The sequence below is a fragment of the Scomber scombrus genome, chromosome 1, assembly GCF_963691925.1.
Source record: "Scomber scombrus chromosome 1, fScoSco1.1, whole genome shotgun sequence".
NCBI lineage: Eukaryota > Metazoa > Chordata > Actinopteri > Scombriformes > Scombridae > Scomber > Scomber scombrus.
Window position 1 is genome coordinate 31,864,313 of NC_084970.1, and position 14,144 is coordinate 31,878,456.

Here is a 14,144-nt window from a genome sequence, read left to right on the forward strand (position 1 = left end):
AAGTCACCCACTCAAATTAAAGGATATTTGTATGTGTTTGTTTTTTTTTCTTCTTTGCAGCCACGTCCATGTGCACAGCCGACCAGTTCCGCTGTGGAACTGGACGCTGTGTCCGGTTGTCATGGAGATGCGATGGTGAGGATGACTGCGCGGACCGCAGCGATGAAGAAGGCTGTGAGAAAACCGGTAAGACTGTGGTCTTTTCAGAAGGCTAAATATAACACAAGCTTCAATCGTAGCCATGACAACGGCTCAGAACAGTCCCGCTCCACTGACAAACTCAGTCTTTTTATTTATTTATTTATATTTTCTGTTGTGAATCACAGTTGCTTTCAAACAATAGACTGATCAGTTTGGCAGTTCCTCCTGTTACTGGTGGAAAGACTCCACCAACCTGCAGACAAACAACAGGACCTGGCCTATATATTGAGATAGAAAGGAGCAGTGAGCAGGCTGCAGTGAAAAGAGATGGAGAAAGATGGAAAGTTTTTTACTAGTTTTGGATATTATCCACTGGCATCCTGAGCCACGATGGAAAAGGAATTCCAGATCAATTTGCATGAACCTCTTGAACCCTAAATGTCACCTTAATTTACCCGTAAATAATATCACATTTTGATTCACTTTATACAATCATTTCAAGTTTGTTTATGTATTTTTCTGAAGTTGTTTTTTGTATTTACTTGTTGCAGCTCTCCATTCATATGTAATGAAATATTCAAATCCATGATGTCATCTTCATAGCTGCACATATTCATTAAAGCAAAGTGTGTTCTGCATAATTTTATACAGTTTACCTGTAATTGAGACTGATATATTGGAGGTCTCTGGACACACTTGGATCTCTGTGAGACTCTCACATAAGTTTGTAATTAACATCCCATCCAGTGATGGACTCACTAGTGAGCCCAATGTACTAGAAGAGGTTAATGAAAAAATCCCAAATTAAACACTTGAGCTGTCTTAAACAATGTTGGATATGTTCTCAAAACTCAAACTCTATTTTTTGTTTGAGTATCAATGTTTTGTCAAGTAAAGAGCAGAAATGGAGATGAAGAGTTGCTATTACAGTCTTTACTGCATGTGTGGATGAGAGTTTGTGAAGACAGTTGACTGATTCTGACTGTTGTGTTGGACCAGTTCTGTGTGAAACTATTTTCTGAAAGATCTTCTTAAGTTAGGGGTTTGCAATATGGGTAAAACCGTTGTATTACGATCCAGATATATGGTAATGTAATAAGTTTTCTTTCCTTTTATATTGAGAGACCATTACAAAGATAACATTACCACATTGTAATGTCTGTTTTTGGCTAATATAGTAAAATGAATACTTAATTAAACAAGGTTCTTTGCAAATTCAGAGCTGCAGTCCTGATCATTACCTATAGTGCTGTAGGTTTAATACAACCAGAGAAATTTAAGTGACAGACACCTCAGTAGAATAAGCTGTAAAGATTTGTAACAGCAATCGTCTTATCACTCAGCCCTACTATAAATGTTGATTCTCTTTGTCTTCACACAGAAAACCCTCCTTGTGCTTCGGACCAGTTCCAATGTGGGAATGGACGTTGTATCGGTCAGAGGAAGGTGTGTAACGAGGCCAATGACTGCGGAGACGGGACTGACGAACTTCCACATCATGACTGCCGTGAGTTCACAAACCATCATATGTATTATAGTTTTAGGTCTGAACAATTTATCTACCATTTGCTTTAAAGCAGGTACAGAATCTGCAGTTACTTTGATGGAAGGAGGCTACCATGACTGTGTTTAAGTCATGGAATTTAACATGATTGAATGGTAATTGAGACAATAGTCATTTGGTTAATTATGTCACTTTCTTTACAAAGATGACACAAACTTTAAAAGACAACTCCACATTACACAAAGGAACAAAGTGTCTGCTGGTAGGTTTTAATATAATAAGATGTTACTACACTTTCAGGAATGTGCTTCTCAAATTTTAATTGCAACCCTGCAATTTTGACATTTCAGTGGCAGGACTTTGCTCAGTAATTTCCATCATACTCATGCCATTTTATGTTTTTTTTTGTGTGTGTGCATGAGGAAGTTTAGAAAGAAAAAGATAATGTGGTCACCAAAAACATTTGGGTACGTCCTCTTGGGAGCATTAACATCCACAGCAAATGGAAACTAAAATACCATGTAATCGACCCAATTATTAGTCAAGGTGAGATTTAGTCATGATGGTGGCACTAGAGGAATGGTTAGGACCACCCAGTGAGGATCGTGAACATTCAAACGCATTTTCCTGACAATCTGGACTATAGTTGTTGAGGTTTCTTGGTCTGGACGGGGCTAAACGACGTCACCGTTTTCAGACCTCACTGCTTGTGGGCCTAAAATATTTCAAGGCACACCACCAGATGAGTCAGATACTCTTTACAGTGTGTGGTTGTATTTATACTGAATCAGCATGCTGTGTTTATGTTCCTGTTATGTTTCCATGTGGTGTGCAGGTCCACGCTCCAGTGAGGGCAACTGTAACCAGAATAACGGAGGCTGCTCCCAGAAGTGTCAGATGGTCAGAGGACTGGTCCAGTGCACCTGTCATACTGGATACCGACTGATGGACGACGGCAGGACCTGCCAGGGTAACTGTGTGCATTACAATCTGACCTCAGAGTGAGCAGGCTGACAATGTCATTATTCATGACTTGAGTTTAACAATCAGTCAGTTGTACAGTTACCTTGTATATTGCTGCCTCTGCATTGCTACTTATTCCTGCCACTTGGGAGATTATGCGTTCAGATACATGGGGAGTAACACACAGTATGTAACATGAGAAGATTAAGAGCCACATTATTCAGTCACTGAATCTTTTATTGCCAAAATCATAGGCTTAAATTTGACATCAGGGAGTCAGAGGCCCAAATAAGAAATGAATAAAAGCTGTCAAAACAAGCTAACTAAGCTAGCCAATATGTAAGTTAGAATACTCCATAAGTATTCACACAAAACAGCAGCTCCTCTTTACAGTTTCCTGGCAAGAAGTAACTGGAGGAACCACAATTATGAAGATAATGAAGTAAGGAGAAAAATAAATGCAAGGCAGAATAAAAGATCTATACTAATACTATCATTAACCTAAATATGGTCTGGCTATAAAATGTATCTCCATGTGATGCATTAAAGTTAATTAGGAGTTAGGAATTTATGTGTTCACTCATTTTTGTCATTTTGTCTTATTTCAGCAAGATACTTTCCAGAAGTATGAACCAATTTCCATGGAACTTATTGGAATGATTGAGTCTTAAGTGTTACGGCCAAAAGTTTCTAACTTATGGAGACGTAGTCTATCTAGACTTGATATTTGTTTCCAGATGCAAACAGTGCATTTGCAAGGTCATAAGATGAATGCCATTAAAATGTAAGCAACAGGAGTTCAGGTTTGGATGCAATAAGTTGGATGTGGACCTGTTCCACAGAGTTTTTAACCTTCAGCCACCTCTGGACCCCTATGTGTCTTGAATTCATTGTTAACCCTGCAGGAGTTTGACGCCACCATCTCACTGTCCCTCCCCCCCCTTTCTCCTGCCTCTGTGGTTTATTCCAGATGTGGACGAGTGTGCTGAAGAGGGCTACTGTAGCCAGGGCTGTACCAACGCGGAGGGGGGGTTCCAGTGCTGGTGCGTCCAGGGCTACGAGCTTCGGCCCGACAAGCGCAGCTGCAAGGCTCTGGGTAAAAACCACTGTACTATGTTTCAACCTTGACATGTGACCGCACAAAGTCGCCTGAGTTTGACCTCCAATAAAAACACGGTTGCATATTGTTTATACTTGCTTTAGCAGTAACTGTATCCGCTCCCTGCTCCGGGGTCTTGGACTCAGAATGAGGTTGGCTCGTTCTGTGGGTCTGGACTAGATTTAGATATGCTGCAGAGGTAGAGTGCAGACCTGGTACAGCAGCCCATCAATCTGCTGCAGACCAGAGTTAAACCCAGGTCAGGACTGTCTGTCAGGCAGCTGCCAGGACCCAGACCCCCTCACCTTCAGTGAGATTAATGCTCACTGTTATTAAAACTGATTGTCCTAACTTTTTTTGTCTCCTTCCTATTTCGTTAGCTTCCAGCTTTCACTCTCATTTGGCCCCTTGCTGTTTTTCTTTCCTTTTTAATTTGCAACGTCTCCATCTCTGTCTGTCTTTGTGTCTTTGTTTTTATTCCATCGTTCAGGTCCAGAGCCGGTGCTGTTGTTCGCCAACCGCATCGACATCCGTCAGGTTTTGCCGCATCGCTCTGAGTATACCCTGCTGCTCAACAATCTGGAGAATGCCATTGCGCTGGACTTTCACCACAGCCGCGAGCTGGTTTTCTGGTCCGATGTGACACTGGACCGCATCATGAAGGCTAACCTCAACGGCTCCAACGTGGAAGAGGTCGTCTCTACCGGCCTGGAGAGCCCAGGTGGGTGCGACAGCCAATAGGAAGCAGGTTCAGTTGCAGGACAAGAGGCTCATTCATCATTTTTCCAATTTTTTCAACTTTCCTGCTCTGTTTCCAACTGCTCTCACTCACCTCATCCATCACCTTGTTCATATATGAGTATGACATCAATTATAGCTTCTTTTTTTTTTACATTGTGCATCTTTGTTTTTTATCTCTTTCATGCTCTCTCTCAGTCTCAGTGTTTTGCATTTTTTGGGCTCTCGCTATCCCTGTTATTCTTTTTTATCATCCTTTTGGTTTTTCACTCTTCAGTAGTTTTGCCACTCTTGTTAGCATCAATTCTCTCTTGTTTTTACTTGCTCTTCCTGTCTTCCTCTTTCTAAATTCAACAAAGTTTTATTTGCATCACAAAACATGTTTTAAAAGGATAAACTTAAGCAGAGTAAACTGATTACAATAAAAGTATAATAACACTTTTTGAATTTACAGCTTGTGAGCTTTAAAGGTGTCGGTAGTTGTATTTTTTTTAAGCAGAGCCAGGCTTGTTACTGACCCCTTTCGAGTCTTTATGCTAAACTAAACTAAACACATCAAAACTCAAGCATCAGACTTAATAACATCTGTACATTTGTTATGTCTCCTGTCCAGTTGTTTAACTGAAGAAGATGGCTTCAACTTTAATTGCTACATACTTGAAACTTTCAACCAGAATGGACAGTGTAGTGATATGAAGAACATGTGCCGTAACAATAATAGCATGTGTTATTCATCACTGCGCACACACATGAGATTGGCATCAATCTTTTCATATTACTGTCAGAAAGCAAGTGTTTTTTATCAAGACTTGCAGTGTACCTTTTAAACAAAATGAGAAACTTTATTTAAAGAAAAGAAAAGAGAAAATGAAAAGTCTCTCTCTTTCCCTTTCCCATTGTTAACAAATAATGCTTATCAGCTTTATTTAGGTTAGGGGATGTTGTGTTGCCAAAAGCTGTTCAAAAATAACAATACCCACATGTTAACAAACAATAATCAGGCAGAAACTCAACATAAATACCAACAGTTTACTTTAAAACATGTTCATATTCTGCTTTAGGTGGACTGGCCATAGATTGGATCCAAGACAAATTGTACTGGACAGACTCGGGAACGTCCCGCATCGAGGTGGCAAACCTGGACGGTACGCATCGCAAGGTGCTGCTCTGGCAGAACATGGAGAAGCCTCGAGCCATCGCGCTGCACCCTATAGAGGGGTACGAGCACCAACACACACACACACACATACACCAACTGTATAATTCACAGCAGATGTTTTTCCAAATGTACACACACTCATATATACATATCCCCTCTGGATGTGTCCCAGTTGAAGTGTAGCAGCAGAGCAGGGATTAAAGTTTGGCAGCGTAGCAGTGCCCACAGGCGAGCATCTGTGTGGAACAAGTATTTCATAAAAGAGGCAGCAGCTAAGTGTGTTTTCCTCCCTAGCTTCATATGCAGCAGTGGCAGGAGAGAGTTTTGGATGAAGCCCCAGAGAAATTTAAAGCTAGAAAACTCACTCAGCTTATTAGGTAGCTCATTTGCATGGTATAATTGAAAAATATCAAAAAAGTAACTTCCCTCTGAGGCTGGTCAGAACAGATGAGTGATGATGAAGAGGACATGAGTGCCAAGGATAGAGGAGGTTTTTTTTTTTATAACCGACATCTGCTGTGTCTTGAATCCTAACAACAATCTGTTTACCTCTTGACTTTTAGTGGGACACCATGATAATCAGCTTATTCTGCTCAAATAGCTTCAGTCCCACAAGTGTAGACAAATAAACTAACCGAGACTGTCCCATTTTTTCCTCCTCAGTAAGATCTACTGGACAGACTGGGGCAACACGCCTCGCATTGAGTACGCCAATATGGACGGCTCGAACCGGCGGGTCATCGCAGACACTCACTTATTCTGGCCAAATGGCCTCACCATCGACTACGCTGGCCATCGCATGTACTGGGTGGACGCCAAGCACCATGTCATCGAAAAGGCAGACCTGGACGGACGCAATCGCAAAGCTGTCATCAGCCAAGGTTTATTCCCACCTGCTCCTGTAACACACGTTCAGTTTTCTATATTTTCTGGCAAAAGTTGGGTATACAAGATGAGTTGGGTTGGCTCCAGAGATATTCTTAAGAAATGTGCCATTTTGTGGTTTCACTTATCAATTCCTGAAGATGAAAGGATCAAACTTCCCACCTTCTACCTTCACAGTTAAAGTACGTGGTTAGTTTTTACAATACGGTGGACTGTGGTTAGTGCCTGGAAGTGTTACTAAAACTTAACATTACTCAAAAAAAACAACCTATATTATCACCTTGTAAACCTGAAACATGAAGCTTTGTCAGTCGTTCTCCAGGAACCTCAGAAGTCGCTGTGAACTGCAGGGAAGCAGAAGAGATGTGGTGTACAGAGGTCTGGCTGAGGTTCACATTCTCATAAATCACCACTCACACACACACACATAGACGAATGCAGTAGATATAGGATACAGCACACTGACGCTACTTCATTATACCGTGTGGAGTTAATCAGTGCCATATTTCCATTTAAAAGCATATGCATGTGCCCACCGCTGAAATACACACACACATACACACATCCCATAAATGACAACATAAAGCCTTGCGTGCCTCTGTTTATGTTATTGGGTCCTGCAGTGAAGCTGGAAAGTGTGTGTGTGTGTGTGTGTGCGCGCGCACTAAATTAGGGGATCTGGCATTTACTAATACAAGCAGGCAGCCTACTGATCCGTCAGACAGACACACACATACACTCTGAGCTGCTTCTGAAGCCTTGTGTTGCAGTAAGATTTGTTCCCCAGGTTTTGGCTGATCATTTTCATCTGTTTCATCTCTACAATCTCTGCAAACAGCAGGGCACCCTGTTCACTGTAGGTTGGTGGTGTCATGATTTAATCCAGCAGTGATACATGGGCTGTGCCGCTGCCACTGCCCAGCTAGTCATGCTGGCGCTGGAGTTACAGAGACAGAAACACTGAGAGGCAGGAGGACAACAGTCAGTTATTGCAATTTTCCAAATCTACCCAGTTGCCTTTCCAACCTCACATCAGTATGCTGAAATAATGCGTTTAATTTAACCTCCACTGCAGGCTGAAGGTGAGCCACTGAGTCATCAATGCCCCTCAGCGCTATTCACTCAATTACGTTTTTACTCAAATTATGTTTACACTCCCAGGTGTCTGTCTGTCAGCAGGCAATACCACATCAGCGGATTTCCGTGAAATTTGGTGGACAGTCCTGCCACAGAAAAGGGAAACAAATCCAAGAAACATTTGGATTTGAGTAATCTGGAGATTTTCAGACACTTAAAAACAAATTATGTTTTAGCAGTAGCTGTGAAATAAACAGAAAGTATGTTCGGATCATTAAAGGGTGTTTCAGGGGTCAAGAAAACAGTTTAAAATAATTGCAAAAGTTGATGCGAGCCACAAATTTGATACGTATTATCATATTAAGATTTGTGGAGTGTGAGGTCTGAGCCCACAGTGTGTGCCTTCGGCCCTGTGAGCTCTCCTTAATGATGTGTGCTCTCAGGATAAAAGGCTGTAATTGGCCCTGTCCTTCCTCCACAGCCTCTGTTTGCTCAGACAACACACAGGACAAATGGGACGTGTGTGTGTGTGTGGGTGTCGGTGTGTGCGCATGCCTGTATGTGTGCCTGTGTGTGTGCATGGTTACTTTCTGAGCTGCTCTGCCAAGGAATGTTAACGAGTGTCTATCTCTGTACACCTATAGCTCTGTGTGTGTGTTTGTGTGTGTGTGTATGTTTTTTTGTGTGTTCTTGTGTATTCATCCACACTACCCCGATGTTTGTGTGCTGCTTGGATGTGTGCCAGCGCCTCTGTCACTGGAGCTGGATGGCAGGCGGGTGTCACAGATAATGCCGCTATCCAGTCTGCACACCTGTGCACCTTGAGGTGGGGGACAGGAAGACGTAGGGGCGGCGTGTGTGGTGATGTGATGGTTTGTGTGGACATGATCGTGGAGGACAAATGCTTTATACTCCAGTGACGCCGCAATCACGATAAGTTGTGTGCCGCAGTCCTGTAGTTAGTTATGACGGCAGACCAACAAAGCAGCTCCCCCCTGTGGACAGCAGTGCAGCTCAAACCGGTGTGCTCACATTTTTGAAATTATGTGTGTTTGGCCTGTGGCTGACAATAGAGCTCAGATTGTCCAAAGTGGAGTGTGCAAAGTTGAACGGGGAGAATCTGTGCATAATAACATGAATCCCATTTCAATCTGCATGTATGTTTTGGTGTATACTGTTTATGTTTCTTACTTGTCTACAAGTAGTATTTTCCGCCTGATTGTGGAGCAAGAGCAAAGGTTTGATTCACCACATTCATTAAGGTTGATCCTTTGATCCTCTGGGGACAATGGATATACACTTTAATACTGTCTGCCACAGTGCAGTTCTTGAAACTACCAGTAGGAGTCACCACAGTGATGGATTTTTAAATGCTGCACACTGTGGCTTTTAATTGCATATTTATTTTGGTATATACTTCACATAGACAGAGATTATGTTTCACTCAAGTATGCACAGTTTTCCACACACTTCAAGATAATATTTTAATTCCAATTATATTATTTTCATTTGTGTTATTATGTCATCGTGTCTGCTTTAAGAGGGTTTACAGTTGACATTCAAAGTGTGTTTAGGGCAGGCTTAACACATGACAAACTATTATTAATGTCATTTTTTAAAGTTTATGCATTTTGGAAACGGTGGCACAGGTCAAAGAGAAATGTGATCTGAGAAGAATCACAAAAAGACCACCACTAAACTTTCCCCACATTGTGGTCTACCACACTATAATTCAAGCTGTGCTCTGTCCAGCTGGAGGCAGCGCTGTGTTGACGGTGACAGATTCAGTCGAGGCGTGAGAGGACCGGGAGGTGCCACATGTAGGTTAAAGGGGAAATTATTTTGAAGGCTGGGTGGGACGTTTGATGCCCCATTGGCCTGCAGCTGCTCTTCCAGCTGTCCCGGAAAAAAAAGGAGCAGGAGGGGTGGGGGGGGGTGCAGAGACGACAAGGAAGAAGGTGACCGTATCAAAACCAGACGCCAGAGGAGGGAAGAGGGTGTATTATTTGTCTCCCTCATGTTAGGATAAGATCAGAAAAAACACACAGGCAGCCAGTATCACCTCACACACACCTGGACCTGTGTGATTTTTCTTTTTTTTCTTTTTTTGTCTTGACAGATTCTTGATTGAAAACCCACCCTTTTTTTCAGAATCAGAAATATTATAGTCACAGAAAGTAAAAAAAAAAATACTCTACACATGGCATAACGCTGAGGCCAAAAAAAAATCTAATGCAGAGACAAGAATGTTCAGCACATTTAGGTCTAATGTAGTTAATAAAAGGCAGGTTTTCATTCACTAAACATTCATCAGGCTAGTGTTTGACAAGAAGGAATCCCAGAGCCTGCAGTTATATTAAATACAACTCACATGGGCTTTGTCATGCTAGTTCACATTAAATGTAGTTCACAATTGTAGCCTTTAAGTAAATACACTTGAAAATACACTGGAAAAATGGGATTAATCATTACAGAAAGCAATAACTAAAATCAAAGTAATTATATAATATATAATAGAAATAATACAGGGGAAAGCTGTCTTAAAGTATAGTATCTACATTATAGTACAACTCTCCAACACAGTGATAACTTCCATTATACTGATTATCAAACTACATTTTACATTTTAACTAGACTTTTATGAGCTGGGTGCATCATGTATCTAATGAATTTTACTTGCATAAGATTGCCCCATCTGGTCAGTTATTCACAGTTAATACCATGAAAGCAGAGATAACTTAATAAAGTCAAGTTAAGTCTTTTTATTTGTATAACCCAACATCACAAAACACAATTTTCCTTAAGGGCTTTTCAACAATCTGTACAGCAACATAACATCCTGAGACCCTTTGGTTTAGTTTGGATAAGGAAAAAACTCTCCAAAATAACTCTTTAATATGGAAGAAATGGAAGAAGATGATGAGAAGATAAAATGTGCCAAACAGAACAAACACACAGGCCGTATAGTGTTTCCCAAGTCTGCCAAAACCCTTTCAAATGAGACATCAGCGTCTCTGAGCATATCAAGGCAACAGTGTGTGACATCCAACTCTAGCAGCTGTTGATTATAGCAATTAGTTAAAGAATTCTTACGAGCATATGTAATGAGTAGGGTATTTTTTAAATTTTTTTTACCATTTAAACCCGTCAGTGTTCTCTTGTGTACAGACAGTAAGGGCAACACTGTTTCTAAGTGACCTCAAATGTATCTTTGACATTTATGTGCTGCAGTTCTTGTGACTTATCAGCTGACTTGAATACTGATGCTCATATACCTCTCATTAGGTAAAATCTGGCTCTACTTTGTAACACAGATTTGAGGTAGTAGGGAAATTTTTCTGGATGAGAATAAAATGTGTTTGTTCACCCGGACCACACAAGGATTAAACAAATAGTTTGTTGCTCATAAAACGTATAACTAAATTGAAACGATAAAAACTTTTGTCTCACACTCACTGGTTGCACACTCAAGCTTACGCACACACACTCACTCTGATCCTCCAGGCTCATTATGATTCTGCTCTCTCTCCAGTTTTAGCCATTTACCACTTGAGATTTACGCTGCACTGTAAAACACTGTCATTAAATGAGCAGCGTTGTTTTAAAAGCCCTGTGCCCGCACACTCGCCACACCACCACCACCACCACCACCGCGACCATTACCGCTCCTTGTAGCAGCAGAAATCACTTTTTCCATCAATTCAGCACTCTAATCCAACTGGCTGTGTGCTGCTACTCCACCAGAGGAGGATTAAGCTGAAGAGAGAGAGAAAGAGAACGTTAACTTGGATGAGTGCGGAGGAGTCACCCTGAGCAGATGTTCCCAATGGAGACAAATCTGTGAGGACTTCCCCGCTATTACACATGTTAGTATTTAGACCAGGCTTCCACTGATACAGACTATGAACACTGATACCAACATTTTTAGGCACAAGTCAAGAATTTGTTCGTAGACAAAGGTACTTACAGAATAATAGAGTCAAAGCCTTAAAAACACTTCTAAAAGTAATGTAGCCAAAGTTTTAAAGGCCCTGAAAACACACTTTTTCAACCAGCTTCTCTCTACAAGCAATGAAGTTTTACATGAGGACATTACTGACAAAGAAGCAGATTTTATGTCCTGTACATAAGATATGAAGCCAAGATTTCAGGTGTTCAACCAATTCTATTTAAAAAAAAAAAATCCAAAGTATCAAGTGTTTCCAGCCAATTGTTTCCCTTATTAAGCTGAAAATACTCTTAAACCACTTCAATAAAACCTAAACTAATAAGATTGCTTTTGGATTAGAGCGCACACGTAGACACCTTGTAAGTGGTAGAGAAAATCTGGGATCTATTACTGTCCATCATATTAAAATTACCCATTACCCATTACAATGATTAAAATCCAAGCAAAATTTCATTGTGGACTCAGATGATATCTGCTTAGTATCAGCCTCGTGTATCAGTATAAGGGCGTCCAGATTCTAGATGGAAAAGTCACATTACTTAAGGAAACAGTTGGAGCGCCTCTGCTTTTGGCCGATGTGGCCACAACTGAACCATATACAGTACAGGCTGATGAGAGGCAGAGTAATTGAATGCAGCACTCAATGGGGATAATATGACATCAGCCAAGCCCGCACTGCTCAATGGGAGGATGTTTGGAGAACGTTGGTGGAACAAGCCAAATGCAGCATTTGTTCTTTCCATTTTTTTTGTGTTTGGAAAAGAGGCTTGAAATTTCCACATTAACCCTGCGGAATCATTATATTTTGCTCGTTAAAAAAGGTGTCAAATTTAACGCCCATGTTTGTTTACTTTCATGATTACGTCCTCCAAAAAACAGCTCATTCCTTAATGAGTTGTTGCTGGTTTTGTTGGTTTCTCAGCCTTTCTGAACTCTCTGTCTCTCTCTTTCTTTTTTAGGCCTGCCCCACCCGTTCGCTATCACAGTGTTTGAGGACAGCCTCTACTGGACCGACTGGCACACCAAGAGCATCAACAGTGCCAATAAATTCACCGGCAAGAACCAGGAGATTATTCGCAACAAGCTCCACTTTCCCATGGACATCCATACCCTGCACCCTCAGAGGCAGCCTGCAGGTCTGTACATAACCATGGTGGTAGCTAAATGCTAACATTTTAAGTTTCCAACTCACCTTTTCAGCATATACTTGGGAGAATAGACTTGGATTCAGCTACAAGGTGATATTGTGACACTGTTGAAGCCAATTTTTCCAAAACTCACAACTATGTGTTTTTTTAATAAGTTGTATCAAAGGTTATGTTGTTATGGACACTTTTTTTTTTTTTGCTTTCATTGTTGTCATATGACTGCAAATTCACAGAACTGCGACTGGAATAAATAGCAACATAATGATTTCAGTGCTTTGTTTTCATCTCATAACCAACAGCGGTAAGAAATGGCAGAAATCCAAGCCATAGATATAATACAATCTTTTCACTGGGGGTTTTTGGTCAGAGGCAAAGACACAAAGTAATCAGTCATTTTATCTGTTAATGGTCTGAAGCAACCAGTGTTTTTGAGACTAAGTTTAGTGTTTTCAGATTGGTTTTAGAGTCATGTGTTTTAATGTCTGCGCTTTTTTTTATTACAAAAAAAATCACTGACAACAACATGCCGTACAATTTATGGACAGAAGGCAGCACAGAAATATTATACTGTGCATAATGTCAGCTTGTCAGATAGTGAATTCAACAACCATGTTTGCAGTCTGTAGCTGTAGAAAATGTCACGCAGCAAGCAGGAGAATAAAATGCTGAACAGCAAAACATCAAACAGCATTTGAAGGTAAAAGCTGAACTAGTTGAGGTCAACGAGTTTCCTCTCCTTTAAGTGTATCACAAAACACATGAATGAAATTTTTCACATGGTGGCAAACACAGAACTGATACAATTATTTGTTGCACTAGTGTTAGACCCTGTGGTGAACCGGCCACTGGAGCGCTAGCAAACGCTTGTGTTCTTTGCTAACAAACTGTGTTGAACTTGAGTCGTGGCCAAGAGAAAGTTTTGGTTATCACGCTGATAAAATACTGTAACAACTCCACACTGTTATGAACTGTGAGCTGCCTCTGTGTTGGCAGGAGGCGGTCAGGCAATTTTTCTTTGGTGTTGGTTGAGATTCAGTGAGGTCATGTGAATTTATGTCAAGAACTTAAACAGATTTGAGCTCCGTGTCAATCAAGTCCAGATGCACACTGTGATGCTTAGAATAACAAAGACTAAAACTGTGAAGTTGATGTTTAGTTTATCATATTAAAAAATACAAAATCTGCAATTTTATGAATGTATATATTAAGAATAAAAAATGCAGATTCCCTGTATTGCTATATAGTCAAAGTTTGACATTTTGAAAAATACATATATTCACTTTTTTGCAGTTTTAAATGTGAAATTCGACACCACTCTATTAAGTCTGCTTTACATTACATACACAAGTGTGCAGCGGAAGCCAGGACACAATTAGCTTAGCTAAGCATAAGACTAAAAGCAGGGGGAAACAGCTAGCCTGGCTCTGTCCTAAGTTCAAAATTACACCTACTTAAATTACACCTTTAAAGCTAACTAACAC

General features: G+C 40.8%; 1 protein-coding gene across 2 annotated transcripts in view; it reads left to right on the forward strand.

Moving 5' to 3' along the window:
• lrp4 (low density lipoprotein receptor-related protein 4) overlaps positions 1-14,144 on the forward strand; it is a 122,243-nt gene that overhangs the window by 92,606 nt on the left and 15,493 nt on the right. For both annotated transcript variants that reach the window (XM_062433959.1, XM_062434655.1), the window contains exons 8-15: positions 61-186; positions 1,523-1,648; positions 2,481-2,615; positions 3,579-3,704; positions 4,198-4,428; positions 5,507-5,663; positions 6,268-6,485; positions 12,475-12,651. In XM_062433959.1, the coding sequence (XP_062289943.1) occupies positions 61-186; positions 1,523-1,648; positions 2,481-2,615; positions 3,579-3,704; positions 4,198-4,428; positions 5,507-5,663; positions 6,268-6,485; positions 12,475-12,651 (1,296 nt within the window). The remainder of the gene's footprint in view (positions 1-60; positions 187-1,522; positions 1,649-2,480; positions 2,616-3,578; positions 3,705-4,197; positions 4,429-5,506; positions 5,664-6,267; positions 6,486-12,474; positions 12,652-14,144) is intronic.